Genomic DNA, 15,420 nt, shown 5'->3' with positions numbered 1-15,420 from the left:
TGCATCCGAGTATTCTTTCTGGTGTTGATATTTCATAATGTGCGAATAATTCTGATATTCCTCACATCACTAAAAACATTTTTTAACCACCCGCAGACTCCATTGCAGCCTCTTACACATAGGGTACATCCACTACAATATAGGGTATCTTTGCTGCATATGTCACTAAACATAACAATTTTTTATAATTTATACTATAGCAACGTATGCAGCAGAGAGAACGTATTTTGGAATATCCTGTGTAAGGTTTAACGTAGCAGAAGGATGGGAAGTGGGTTTGAGGAGAGGTTTCGTTCACGTGTTGGTGTTGATACACCTGGGTTGGTTATTGACCCACGATACAAGAGGTTACATTGACCAGTTTAATCCGGAAGTAAAGATATGTTACCATAATCGTGTGCACACTGCCTCCTTCACTTGCTGCACACACAGTATGTTGCCATAGTGACAGCGTTCTGTCACGAAATGCATACAATGTGAGCCCCAGCCAGCAGAAACCTGAACATGTGTAATTTTTTCAAAAATTATTTTTTTGCTCGAAATTGATTCTACACTATTAATCATTCAAGTTATCAAGTTTGGTGACAATCTGATAAGCGAAAGCAAGGAAAATAGAGTTTGAAGTCACACAGGTCAAGATTCCGTACAGTTGGCACAGCATCCATGCCCAGTGACTCAATGCAAGTTGATCCTACAGTTTCTGATTGTGATGTGGAACAGGTACATGTAAGTAAATGGAATGCAAGTCAGGCTTGCCCTCTTGGTGCTGCAGGCATGAGTAGTTCAGAAGTGTGACGATATTCCGTATACATGTACACCACTACCTTCTTTACAACGCCAGAGTGCAAAACGATGATTGGTGGCTGGCCTTCCAAAATGTGTGCAGGGACCTCTGTGGTGGCAGTTTGAGCATTGTCCCAAAGCTTGCCATACTGATAGATGTACTGACCAATACCACTGACATCCACTCCCTTGCACACTTTCACTCAGACCATGATTTCAGCATAATTGTATTTCAATGATATGAGCGAATACTCGCGTTTTGTAGCACGTGAAGATGTTGCCCCAAAGCGTTCAGCCGGTTTGACTTTTTAGGGATCCCTTTTCTCAGCACAGGCAGCAGCCAGCTTGGCGTCGTCTGGTAAGGTAGAGTACTGATAATACTACGCTCTGTTTTGCGCCGTGAGAAGCCCTCCATCAGTGTCTGCAACATCATTGTTGTCGATGTAGAAATACGGATCGCTCAGCGTCGACATTCAGCTTCTCCTCGCCGTCGCTATTACTCCAGCACTCACTATCGTCGCCACCAGTATCCAGTGTCGATTTTATGAGGGCTCTTCGTTGCTATGCATATGAGACTCGCCACTGCTGGACAAACTCAGCGAGATCGCCACCAGAGAAATAATTCCGATCGCGAACTAACTTTCAGCGCCGATTCGTACAGGGAGTCTCACGCTGACAACTCTGGACCTAAGTCCTTGTCGCGACACCTGTCGCCATCGCTGTGTCGAAACTCAACCTCCCTGTGACGAGCTCTCAAGTAGCGCTGAAATCAATTGACCAGAGACATTTGAAGACACTTGAAACTCCTTTGACAACAAAGACACCCACTCGATCGAAAAAGAATCTTCAAAAGCCAGCTCACTGCGCGTCCCAAACTTTGACGTCACATTTTGATGATTGATATCAAGTACACAAGTGCTGGTTTTCGCAGGCCGGGGCTCATGTATGGAAACTCAACCAATGCCAAATTTACAACCAGCTGCCCGATTGCTCACTTCCTCAGCTACTTCAATGACTCTAAAATTGAAGCAAGTGTTATGGCTGCCAAGGTACTTCAAGTATGTTTTGGTGGTTCCACGAATCAGCTTCGAGCATCAGATCTAAAGGAAAGGCCCTAAGCGATACCACCGTCGTAGCAGCGTAGTTTTGCATTTTTTGGCAGTCGCATGTCCTAAAACATGCTACGTTTGTCCCGCTTCTTATGACCATCTTTAAAAAAAAATTCACGGTTCGCGTGAGACTCGGCTAATACCATGATTGAGAAACAGAGGGTACCAGGTTCAAGTCCTGCTTGGAAGCGGAAGGATTTTTTCCAGCCGTGCTGCGACCCACAGGTAATTGGGAACTCGTGGCCTGGCACGAGGAAAACATGGATGCAGTGAATGGGATTTTCGGTCTTTGACCACTTGCTGGTGAGCTGATCTACTCACCTCCCACCGCTTTAGGAGCTGCATCTGCGCCTTGATCCTTGAAGGGTGGTGGCGTTCCTACGGATGCGGAAAACCCGGCTTCCAGCCGAGTCTCACGCGAACCGTGAAATTTTCAATCATGGTATTAGACCATCCCACTATGCCTGCCTGACCATCTTACGGTTGTGTAAATCCCGCTAAAGTAACAGGGATCGCACACTTACTGCCTTATTGCATACATGCACGGAAGTTCATAATCATTATCCCAATCTAGCTGAGCTATTTCCAGGTTGAAAATATTTTCTGCTTGAAAATATGGTAACATGGTTATTTCGCACACACGGAAAATAGCAAATCCTTACGATTGCAAACTGGCAAGGTAGTCCACTCCTCACTAGGTAGACATGTGACCAAAGAGCTACCCGAAAGCTCGAAGTCGGAATTGCATGAGACGTTGCGAATACTGTTAACTCTCGTTGAGCCTCCTGACACGACCGCATTATTAACAATTAGCAAAGGGCATTCTGGTACTCCTGTGACACAAAAGATCAAAAGAAAATACAGCATAGTACATATTCTGCTAGTGCCAACCCTCACACCGGTAGGATAACGTGTTTGTATTTTTGCTTGGCGTAAAGTATGCAGTCACATGGGGAATGAGTTGCAACAAATTAATAGTGTTGTCCATCATCACAATACGTTCATTGACTCCCTGTGTCGTCACGAATGCTCAGTTCTTGCCCTGTATTCGTTGTCACTTCCTTGTGTGATATGCTTGTTATTCTGTTTGTTTTTTGTGTAACCCCATCATTCCCCAACCGCACTCTGCCACGTCTACGCATTCCCATCCTCTGCTCTTTTCACCACGTGCAGGAATACAACCTCAAAAACTCTTTGTACAGTTGTGTGATGACAGCCTAACCGTTACTCACGTCTACTTGTAACCCCTGGATAGTCAAACAAGAGATGTTTTTTCACCCAAATTATTTGTCAACAAAGGTGAATGAAATGTAGAATGTGGGCGAGACCTACAAAAATGAGATTCCCGGGCCCTCCCGTACCAAAATTGAGCCAACGCCACTTTTTAATTTTTAATTTATTTTTATGTACAGTTCTGATCATATTAGAAGATGGGTGACGTGCAATCACACAAAACCGGGCTTGTATGACTCCCTGATGTACAGATCAGGGCATTCGTTGGCCAAAATACAGAAATTGAACGGATAAACCGCATACCTGTTTTGTATAAAAACACTTAATAAAATTACCGGGAAATACGGTAAAAAGGTACAGCGTCGCATGCATTATATACTTAGGAAAAAAATTAATAAATTTACCCACCTGCCCCAGTTTTACACTGGTCCTGCCCGAAAATTTCGATTTTATGAAGTTCCAATGCACTTCACAGTAAATAGGCATGTGTTAGCTGCTCCCGGCTAATGATGCCCCCTCACACCGGAACACAAGGGGTTTTATATGATTGGATAATTTATAGAAGTATTCGAGAAGAGTGTAGACAAGGAGAACAGGACAACGACCACTCAAGACTAGACTACAACAGAACAGAACCTGGAGCATGCGCTCTTCTATGTGAGTGGCTCATTGCCAAGGGGAACGAGCGGGAAATACAAATAGTGAGTATTCAGGTCGTAGCATACATACACCTATTACACTGTGCCCCCCTAGCTAAAATTCACGTCCACGGGAATGAACGAAATACCTAGGAAACAAACAAAAGAAAACAAACCAAATAATAAACTCAGTCCAGGACATAGTCAGCTAGTCGAGCAGGTGCATTGCGGACACGGCCAGAACGACGAGAAACAGGAGAAGAAGTACGGACCGGATCAGACGACGGCGGCTGTAGCGGCGGAACGCAGCGCGGCAAATCATCATCAGGCAGCGGGTCAGGACTAGAAGCAGTAACGGCAGGCGGTTGACAGTCGAGAGGACGGGAAACAGCTTCAGGCGGTCGAACAAACTTGCCAGTGACAGCATCATATCTGGTGAAACACTCAGACAGAGCAGGATCAGCACACGGAGCAAGAAGACTCTGAGGCTTGAAACAATCAGGCGACGACGGTCCAGCGGCAGAGGAACCAGGAGGACGAACAAAAGCGGCCGGAGGAAGAATCTCGGCAGCCGGAGGAACATCAGCAACAAGTGGCATTTCATCAGCAGCTGACAGCGGAACATCACGGGCAAGAGGCGGCGGACTCGGCGGAGTAGACGGGGCAGCATCTTGCGGCGGCGTTGGTGCCAGTGGCGGAGACTCACTGTGCACATGTGCTTCAGGTTCGGCTATCAAGCGCGACAGACCATCAGCATTCAGATGTTGGCGACGTGGACGGTGGACGACTCGGAATTCATATTCGGATAAACAGTCAAGCCAACGTGCTTTCCGTCCTCGGGGTTCCTTCAGGTTCCGGAGTGCAGTCAACGCAGTATTGTCTGTCCTGGCAACAAATGGTCGTGCCAACAAGTAGTGCCTGAAATACTCCGCAAAATAGACCAGAGCAAGGGCCTCACGATCACTAGCATCGTAGTTGCGCTCAGCTTTCGTCAGTACACGGCTGCCGTACCCAATTGGTCGCTCAGATCCATCCTGGATCTGGCTGAGGACTGCACCAATCGACACATTGCTCGCATCGGTGTCCAGAATGAATGCACCTGCTGAATCTTCAAACTGGGGGTACGCCATCACCGGCGCACTGGAAAGCGAACGCTTCAGAGCCTGGAACGCCGCTTCGCAAGCTTTCGACCACGCAAAGCGAGCATTCTTGCCTGTCAGAGCAGTCAGCGGAGCAGCACGCTGGGCGAACGCACGGATGAAGCGGCGATAATATCCAGCGAAGCCAAGGAACTCGCGGACAGCTGTGACAGATTTCGGAGTCTTCCAGTTCCTGACCGCAATGAGTTTGGCCTCATCCGGGGAGATGCCCTCCGCTGACACGCGGTGTCCTAAGAAAGTGACCTCCTCCTGGAAGAAGGAGCATTTCTTCAGATTGAACCGCAGTCCAGCGGACCGAACTGGCGCGAACACGGGCAGCAGAATCTGGAGTTGACCAGACAGCGTTTCGCTGGCATTCAGGACATCATCAAAGAACACACGGCAGAATGGCTGAGCCGGTGTGTTACATAAGCCACTCAGGACTGCTTCCATTCCGCGCTGAAATGTCGCTGGGCCATTCCTGCAGCCCATCGGCAGAACATTAAACTCAAACAAGCCAAGTGGCGTGGTAAATGCCGTCTTAGCCTTGTCGCTTCCTTCCATTGCTATTTGCCAGTACCCTGACGCTAAGTCAAGGGACGTGAAATACCGACAGCCAGACAGGGAATCAAGCATGTCATCCGCCCGGGGAATTGGGTAAGCATCAGGCTCGGTGACAGAGTTCAACTTCCTGTAGTCGATACAGAGTCGAAGAGAGCCATCCTTCTTTGGCACCAATACTATGGGTGATGCCCACGGACTAATCGATTCTTGTATTATGCCTTGCTTTAACAGCGTATTCAGTAGATCTTGCAGAGCCTTCCGGCGGTGATATGGAATCCGCCTGGTAGGTTGTGTTGTTTTATAGGGTTATTTTGTCCTGTGTTAATTTTATGAGGGAATATGTCACAGTAGCCATAGTCATCATCATGCAAGATAAATAAATCGTGGTTATCATGAAGTAGTTCAGTGAGCGTGCGAGACTGTTCTGTGGAGAGATGATTTTGTGCGTTGATATATTCATCGATGACTTTCGTGCGTTGCTCAGTTAGCGGGATCGGGTGGGGTGAAACTGAGGAAACCATAGCTTCAGTGTCGTCAATATGTTCACAATCTGTAGGAATTTGATGAAGTTCGGCAACATTGGTATTTTTATGAATGAGTATAGGATGATTTGCATGATTTTCAACAGCCACAACCACACGTGTTTGGTTAGGGCCAACAGTTACAAGACTAGGAGTCACTGCCACATCTGGATGCTTCGCCATAAAGGACTCCAATGGATCTGCCACGCAATCCATCGCAACCGTGCACACATCAACAGCTGCACAAGGCACCAAGACAACATGTCCTGCAGGTACCGACAACTCCATCTCAAACACCACACGAGATGAGTATACCACAGGGTCGGCCACACTTTCGGGCGCACACGCCGGGACAACGCCAGGTTGAGCCATGGGGTGAACAACCCGTGCAGACAATGAATCGTCAAGGGCAACACGAGAAGAATACGACGAAACAGGTACATCGTCGGAGCATGCATCAGAATGAGGAGTATGAGTATTACATGAGGGGGAAGTATTACGCGGAACAATACGATCATAGGGCGTACGTGACGGAGGACACCCAGAACCAGAAACATGCAACGGAACAGACACATCGCCAAACATCACAACACCACGAGCAATATCTAATACACCACCATGCTGCAACAAAAAATCGGAACCAAGAATCATGTCACAGTGAATACCAGGAGAGACAACAACCGTGTGCTGGAAAGACAGATTTCCTAGCGACATACACAGATCCATGGATCCAACGACAGGAAGTTGTGCGCCATTGACTGCACACAACCGCGGAGCAGACTCTAGAGGAGGTCGCTCTGTCAAATTAGGCAACAATTTAGAATGCACTAACGACACACTTGAACCAGAATCAACAAGAGCAACAACAGGAGACGAAGACGAAGACGAAAGACAAACATCAACGTGCACAATAATGGGTGAGATCGCACCACATACCTCCTCGAGGGGCTCCACTCGGACGACTGACGGCGGCCCCGTGTCACCAGTCCAACCTAGTTTTTTGCGTGCGGGCAAGATGCAATGAAGTGGCCCTCTTCACCACATCCATGGCACACTCCACGCACAGGCCTTGTAGCAAAACTCTGGCCACGACCACGGCTAAGCGCACCAGCACCAGCACCACGAGCAACAAAACGTACATGGTCTTGCTGGGGTCGGGTGGGGCGATACAGACTCACGCTCTCCATTTTCGCCTCCAAAGCAGAGAGACGCGAATCAAATCTCGACAAAAGCGAAGCCAACTGGTCTCGCTCAGATTCCGACTTCAGTGGACCGACTGCTGTGTAGGGGTCACGACCATGAGCAGTGCGACCGGGCTTCACTTCCGGAGCAGCAGCAAATACGGGCTGTGCGTACTGGTGAGGTACGGTGCGGGCCTGCTCGCGAGCATAAATAGCACCTACCTCGATGGCCTTTTGGACCGCCGCATCCAAATCAGTGGGCCGAGGTGACGCCAACGCCAAGCGCAAATCCTTCGATGCCTGGCCATCAATACAAAGTTGCAAAAGCATTGAATCAAGCAGTGCACCTTGTTGTCCTGGGTAGGCTCGACGAGCGAGCCGACGAAGTTCCGTGGCATACCCGTGCTGAGTTTCACTCGCCAGCTTCACTCGCTGGCGAAGACTGGCCTCGTGCATTAATGCTTGCTGGGGCGGCTCAAGACGGACATGCAGAGCCTCGACTGCGTCTGAAAAGTTTATGTCAGGCGTGTGAGTTAGAATTTCGGTGAACATCTCATGAGCTGTACCAACAAGGCGAGCAGGTAGTAGCCGTAGCTTTTGGTCGTCGTCGTACCCACTCAGCTCGCATGTGTGGACGAGATGCCTCATGTACGTGGTGAAATCTTGGCCTGGCTGATTTCCGAATGTCTCAGGAAGCAAGACTGGCTTCGGCAGTGGACGTGCATGTGGTGTGTCTGTGTCCGGCAAACGAAAACGATGGGACAACCCTTGTACCGGCGAACTCTCGCGCTCTTCAGCAATGCTCATGTCACAGCCAGCTTCAGCGAAGCTACGCTCTAGCTTTTCTTGTCTCTTGGATTTCGCTGAACGGCCCATTGTGAAAAAAAAAAATTTTGTATTTTTGAATTTTCGAAAAAAAATATTATCTGCAAAAATTTCCCGTGGACTCGATCGACTATCGATCTCAACGTAACCTATCGTGCGTAGCGGCAAACAACTAAATTTGGCAGAGACAATTCCAAATAGGCAACTACATGTACTCTACGGACACAGTGTAGCTAGACTCTACTACCCAGCTAGCAGATATCCTAACAAGACACTAGACGGCAGCCAGTATGCACAAAACACGGACACAGAAAATGTTCCGAAAATGTTTGGCCAGACAGGTTGGCGCCAATGCTTGACCTATGGACTCTGTAAACCATGGTAAACAATGCATGCAACAAGAAAACGACGAGCAGAAAGAAACACAATGCAGAAAGGAAAATATCGACGAAGAGAGTGGATGAGGATATGGTTTCACTTGCGTGGGCCTTCGGCGATCTCCGAAGGCGTACATACTCCGCCAGCGATGTAGTGGTGGACGTTTTCCGCTGCCACCAGTGTTAGCTGCTCCCGGCTAATGATGCCCCCTCACACCGGAACACAAGGGGTTTTATATGATTGGATAATTTATAGAAGTATTCGAGAAGAGTGTAGACAAGGAGAACAGGACAACGACCACTCAAGACTAGACTACAACAGAACAGAACCTGGAGCATGCGCTCTTCTATGTGAGTGGCTCATTGCCAAGGGGAACGAGCGGGAAATACAAATAGTGAGTATTCAGGTCGTAGCATACATACACCTATTACACATGTCCCCAAAACAGAAGAGAGACAACACTTACTGTTGCAAACAGGCAAGGTGGACCAACTCTTGCTGGCCATACATATGACCATTGAGTTGCCCGAGAGCTCAAAGCCGGCATTACATGAGACACTGCGGATACTGTTAACTTTATTTGAGCCGCTTGACACAGTTGCATTGGAAACAACCAGCACAGGGCATTCTGGTAGTAGTGGTACTCCTTTAAGTCGACAAAACAAGAACAAGACAAACAGGTCGTTGGGAAGTATTAGATTAAGAGGGATATATGAATGTCACACTTTTCTACTCGAATAGTAGTAATGACTCGGCACTTACGGTTGCAAATCGGCAAGGAAGACCATTTCAAGCTGTCCAGACATATGACCACTGCGCTTCCTGAGAGCTCAAAGCCTGCGTTACATGTGATGTTGACGATGCTGTTCACTCTATATGGGCCACTGGATACAGCGGCATTGCCAATGGTTAGCGGAGCGCATTCGGCCAACTCTGTACCAAAGAAAAAGAAAGTTATGTAAATTTACATAACATATGCATTATAAGTATGAACAGACACTGCGTTTTCACACATTCACGCATTTATGCCAACTTTCAACAAGTAATAAAAACTTTCAGCAACATTGTTGGCTCTCAATTTCAAATGGACCCATGCATCGATTTTATTTTGCACCGCGCTTGCTTTTGATGGTCTGCAAAATTGAAGATAATGAAGATACTGTGTGACTTTGCCGATCACTCGCAGGTAAGCAACAAATCCAGTGAAATCCAGATGTAGTGTTGCGCAGTGATATCACTGACTAACACTACATCTGGATTTAACCTTTTGCGCCCTGGTGCTAAATCCCCTGATTCCTGCCACCGGCCGCCCTGCCATTCGCAATAGTCCCAGTATGCATTTGAAAATTATCTAATTTCACTCACCAGTTTCGTAATTATTTCTTTTTGGTCGCATTGGAAAGCTACAGATGTTCTCTCTCTGATTATCGCCACTAGACATCCGGCAGGAGCAACAGAATCGCCTTCAAGCCTGTTGAGAGCTGCCCTATTGCGCCTGAGCGAGATTCTGTACCCACCTCCACAAATTTTATCGTTTCTCAATTTTTGCTCAACGTAGAACGATGATTCAAAGTCCTGCAGATTCATGAAGCTCATGCGATTCATTTGATCTCTACTTCGCATGCGCTGTGCAGCGATGAGTCACTGAGAAAGTCTCCGTTTGAGGCACGCCGACGCACTTTGAAGCGCTCTGCATACAAATTTTTGAAACAATTTCAAGCGTATCCGTGTTTCGTTCTTCGATACTCAGTGATGCCGCACCGACATACCACTGGAAAGCTTATTCTCTCACCTTTCCAATGAGCCATCATTCGCGACAATCGGATACAGGACAATGGAGTTGCGACAATTTGAACAGTGATGTATATGCACTGTACAAGTATGCGCTTTTACTTGACGCACATATGCGGCATCAGGAAATCAGGGTGTGACGTTTTGACCCACATGTGCGGCATCAGTCCGGAAAGGGCCAGAGCATGTCTAGGTAAATTGAATAGTCAAACGAGCGGGTCTGTTTTATCAGTCTAGTACACATTCAAAAACATATACGCATACTGATGGTCACAGTGAAGACCTTTCCCCCTTTCTAATCCGTCGCAAGGAGGAGAAATCGATTACGGGCATGAATGCACGCACACACAAGCAAATACAATGTGGGGTCACCTGTGTGATATATAATTATTTTTGGAGGCTTTGTCACCATTGTGAAAAAGAGGTTGGTACGACTTCGGTGATACTTTTGACACTATTGCTATCCTAATGCCATTACATTTTCTAGAGGACACGGAAAGCCATGCAAAGGAAACATTAATCGATTTCCGTATATTATGTAAATTTTTAGTAGCTGCATCTGTACCTTGATTCTTGAAGCTGGTCTAAGGGTTCAATCACATTGAGGGAACAATCCTCAGATCATAAACCGGAAGTATTTTTTCTTCCTACTTTTCATCACGGCTTTACTGGATACGCACAATGAAAACAATCTGACCTGCACAAGCTACTTTTTGGCGCCATTCGCTTCTGGCAGTCTGTCAACGCCGCTCATGGGCCAGAGCTGCATCAGGCCAGATCTAGGGTATCACTCCACTTCATAGCGCAATAAAAAAAAAAAGGAAACTCAAAGAAAGCCAGTGGAAGTTAGGGCACACTGAGGGAAAATTTGCAAAGAACGTGGTTACCATGGATATTTACCGCTGAGCGGGACATTTGAGAGTTTTAATCCACTCGATGCAAGTCAACTCAGGGCCTCGCTTTTCCACCTAAGATTATAATCATCCCTGGCGAGATCAATGGAACCGGGTAAAAAAGATAGGGCTTTATCCTTGTACCCTGCATCCAAACCAAACCTTCGCATGGAGCATGTCAGGTTGTGCCTTTCATCCATTTCGGCCAGTTTCACTATCCATGACAAGGCAATCGGTCCCTCAGGTTTATACCCTTTCTCTGTAGCGCCCCACCATAAACACCTTGGCATTGTCATAGATTCCGCCCTCTCTTGGTCTCACCATGCTGATCATGTGTCGCCCAAAGTATGCCGATCGGTCGGAATAATGTCAAGTCACTTGTCCCATTTGCCCCAAAATTGCCGGATTAATTTTTATAAATCATACATTCTTCCACTCTTCACGTACGGCTTCCCTGCCTGGTCCACCATTAGCAAAACCCACATAGGTAAATAATTAGAAGTTCTCCATCGCCGTAAACTGCGCACCATATTTCTAACTGATCGTTATATCTCAAATCTAGACTTGTATGCTGCTGCATCCACTACCACTCTGCAACACTACCTTGATGCTTCCAAGTGCACCCTGGCACCTTCAATTTTTCTTGACCAGCACTCTACTCATTTACAGTCCCCTAATTGGTTCAATTCAGGTGGCACCACCCAAAGCTGCGTTCGTCTCCCCCTAGCTAGGTTTATCCTTTGCGTAAATTCCCCTTTCTTTTCCTCCTACTCCACGTGGCTCCAACTGCCTCCCAGTGTTAGACAAGGTCCAGATCTGCCCAAATTCCGTACCCTCATCAGACAGCACTTCAGTATCTCCCAGTAAACAAAGTCACAGTCCCCATTTCCGGTGCATAGCTCGATGAGCATCCCATTGCTTTGTAAGTTGCTAATCCCTTCCCACTTTGTGTAGGTGCTCTTCATTTGTTTTTTCTCTTCTTCCGTGGTCGGTCTCACCTCCTCAATTGAATTGGCTGTCTTAACATGCCACGAGGTGCAGAAATAAATAAATAAATGCATACTAAATTAAATTAAGGCCCCAGCACATGGAGGATCATACCCAGTGTCATGCGAGAATATTTACTAATCCTGATGTGATTGAAAGGTGAGAGTGGAATGTCCACAAGCACTTACTGGAACAAGTTGGAAACGGGGCAGACCAAGATCCATTCAAAAGACAGACCAGTTGTGAATCCCCCGACAGGGTATATCCATCAGTGCAGGAGAATGTACGTTTGGCCTGGAAATCCACTGTTCCAGGAGATAATATTGCATTGGGTGGTGTAGCCAGCACTGGGCAGGTGATCTCTGCAAGTTGATACACACAATATATAGTGTTGCTCAATGAAATCCAGTCACACCACTCAAGTACGTGCCTGCGGGGTGCAGCCCCTGCGAACACTGTGCTGCAGAATAATACAAGGAGCAAACCTGAATGACACGACTGGATTTCACTGAGCACCACTGTATTTTGTTTTCCAGAATCGCCATATCAATGACCCTACACCTGACACCATTCCAGAAAATCTAGTTTGGTTACGCCACTCAATTTAATCTTTGAAATCATACATTCATTTTTACATACATGCCACAAACCTCATCCCCACAGTACCGTAAAATTCCGCCAAAGACCGCCTGCATCATTCACATTCCAAGTATTGCAACTGGACACGATATAGGTGATTATGGGAACCGATGGGACTTTCTGACGGCGCCTGATGTGAACACTTGAAATGAGAGCGCTATTGTACTACCGTGCATCATTGGAAGAGAAATAATTTAAAAAAAAAGCAAGGTAAGCTCGAAAGTCACTCTGTCACGGACCATGATCGATGATTCAGGCCGTTCGACGTTGAACATCGCAACAACTGCTACATGTTCTGTTATGCAAACCGTGCAATATCTTCCTCATAATCTCATCAAACCGAACGGATCCTTGCATCCTGTACTGTGACAGTTGAATCGAATGTCAACTACTTCGAAGTAGGCTTAATTTAGAACCCTTTTTAAATATCCACGAATGGTGCCAGTCCTACACTTTTCAGGTGTACTTCCTGCATACGAAAAAAATCTCTATAAGCTCCTGGTATCTAGTAGCCAGAGTACATAATCAGACTCAGTGCTGATCAGAGGAGGCGTCAGGGGGCGAGTAGGCCACAAGGACGCCACCCACATTTCTGCCGGTAGAAACCTACCATGGTGTGTGGTGTCCCCACCCATAGATCGAAAGGGAGAGCCCCAAGAAGGAGGTGCATTGTAGATGACGAGGCATTTTTGGTTGATGTCAAAAATTCAAACGTTTGTTTGGTCGCACATTCAGGAAGGCACCCATTGATATGGTGAATAATGCGTTTAGACACGTTCTGTCAAAGTTACCTGTTAACATCGGGAATCCTGGCGTACGTTAAATTCCCCTTTGATCTTCAACTTGCATTTCTTGGGCTTTTTATTGTTGTAGGTGATTCAGGGTGAATTAACTCGGTCTGTATCTTGTTGTGACTGACACCGGGTAGTCTTTGAACCTGCTCTCACACTAGTATAATGTTAAGAAAAGTGTAACATTATGTATCGAATAGTGCTTGTTACCTACTTGTACATCTTGGACTGATTGCAGACCAGGTCTGATCGGTGAGACACGTAACACTGGACACACCCGTCAGCTGATATCCAGCAATGCAGCTGAAACTTGCCTTTGAACCGAAAGTCGTGTCATCCATGTATACATATCCATTGCTAGGGGCTGATAGACTCCAGCATGTGTTTGCTGTGGACATAAGGGCAATGAGATATAATTATCTAGAGACTTGTATAGATAACAAGAAACTTCACATCTCAGCGGAACGCGTTATTGGCCTTTTCTCTGTTCCATGTACTTGAAGTATGCACCATCGCATTTGAATTGCTGACCCCAAATTACATTTCCCAAATATCATTACCTGTGCAATTTGGAGTTGCTGTTGACCATGTACCGTCAGCCTGACAGACAGTGTACCTACTTCCACTGAGGGCGTTGCCTGGGTAACAAAAAAATCCACGCACTGTCAAATATGTGGTCCCTCCCATTTCTACACCACCGTTTGTTAGTGATGGGATCGGTGCCGAGCACAGAATTCCTGTTGAAGACGAAAAAGCAATGGGAAAGCAATCATGGAAGTTCTTCATGTGATCACCCACGCACCCATGAAATACGACATCAGTAGCACCACCCATTCGCAAATAATGAACAGAAGTAGAAAAAGCGTCGCTGCAGCACCCTGTCATCTCCTTCATTCGCTCTCCTGTTGTGCGAATTTCGATTTGTTGGATTGCCCAGGGCCTTGCATTTCATCAGTCACTCTCTACAGAATATAAGTACCAGCTAAATGCGAAGAATAGTAGTGCGGGGAGTATGGTACTCACTTGTACACATTGGATTGGCAGTTGACCAAGACCCATTGGCTTGACATATTGTGTATCTGGTACCACTCAATTGATAGCCTTCCATGCAACTGTACTGACGCACTGATGCAAATGTATTAGCACTGCCGGTTACAGCACCATTTCTCGGTGTTGTTGGTGGAGATGTGCAAGTGATCTCTGCATATAGCAACCACACCCACAGACACTCGGATATACATGTACAACAAAAGAATGGTAACCACCATTCTGGAGCTCTTTACAAGCACAACATGCTATGCAGAGTAGAAGTCCAAGCATATTGCAACAATTTCCAACTTTCAGATAGCTATCATAGCAATGGGATTAAAATTCAGTCATGACAACATACAATTAACTTCCTCCAATCACGTCAACGGAAAAGCTATGTAAACATCGCCGAAGTCTTTACCACTATTTTCTTTACTCATGTTATGATATTGAACCCGATCTTCCTACAAAGTGCATACTGTCGGGAATACACGAACCAACAGTGTGCAACTTATATATTGAGCTCTGATTGGTCCACCCATGGCAAAACGTTTGATAGCGTTCTTCTTAGGGAGAAGTACGGGAAAGCGTCGCGGAAGCACCTCGCCATCTCCTTCATTCGTTCTCCTGTTGTGCAAATTTTGATTTGTTTTAATGCTCAGGGCCTTGCTTCTCGTCAGTCACTCTCTACAGGATACTAGTACCAGCTATATGCGAAGAATAATAGTGTGGAGAGTATGGTACTCACGTGTGCACATTGGATTGGCAGTTGACCAAGACCCATCGGCTTGACATATTGTGTAACTCGTACCACTCAATTGATAACCTTCATTGCAACTGTACTGACTCACTGATGAAAATAGATTAGCACCGACGGTTACAGCACCATTTGCCGGTGCAGTTAATGGAGAAGTGCATG

The 15,420-nt window shown here is 46.5% G+C and overlaps 1 protein-coding gene across 1 annotated transcript in view; it reads right to left on the bottom strand.

Annotated features, from left to right (window-relative positions):
• LOC135818940 (sushi, von Willebrand factor type A, EGF and pentraxin domain-containing protein 1-like) overlaps positions 1-15,420 on the bottom strand; it is a 58,211-nt gene extending 42,791 nt beyond the window's left edge. Inside the window, exons 1-8 of the mRNA XM_065332116.1 lie at positions 15,250-15,420; positions 14,496-14,672; positions 14,033-14,209; positions 13,687-13,860; positions 12,231-12,404; positions 9,134-9,304; positions 8,838-9,017; positions 2,555-2,725 (exon numbers count right to left, since the gene is read on the bottom strand). Coding sequence (XP_065188188.1) covers positions 2,555-2,725; positions 8,838-9,017; positions 9,134-9,304; positions 12,231-12,404; positions 13,687-13,860; positions 14,033-14,209; positions 14,496-14,672; positions 15,250-15,259 — 1,234 coding nt within the window. The 5' untranslated portion in view covers positions 15,260-15,420. The remainder of the gene's footprint in view (positions 1-2,554; positions 2,726-8,837; positions 9,018-9,133; positions 9,305-12,230; positions 12,405-13,686; positions 13,861-14,032; positions 14,210-14,495; positions 14,673-15,249) is intronic.

The sequence above is a fragment of the Sycon ciliatum genome, chromosome 6 (assembly GCF_964019385.1).
Source record: "Sycon ciliatum chromosome 6, ocSycCili1.1, whole genome shotgun sequence".
In the NCBI taxonomy this organism is placed as follows: Eukaryota; Metazoa; Porifera; class Calcarea; order Leucosolenida; family Sycettidae; genus Sycon; species Sycon ciliatum.
Note: the sequence above shows the minus strand (reverse complement) of the source record. Positions and strands in the feature narration are given on the sequence as shown.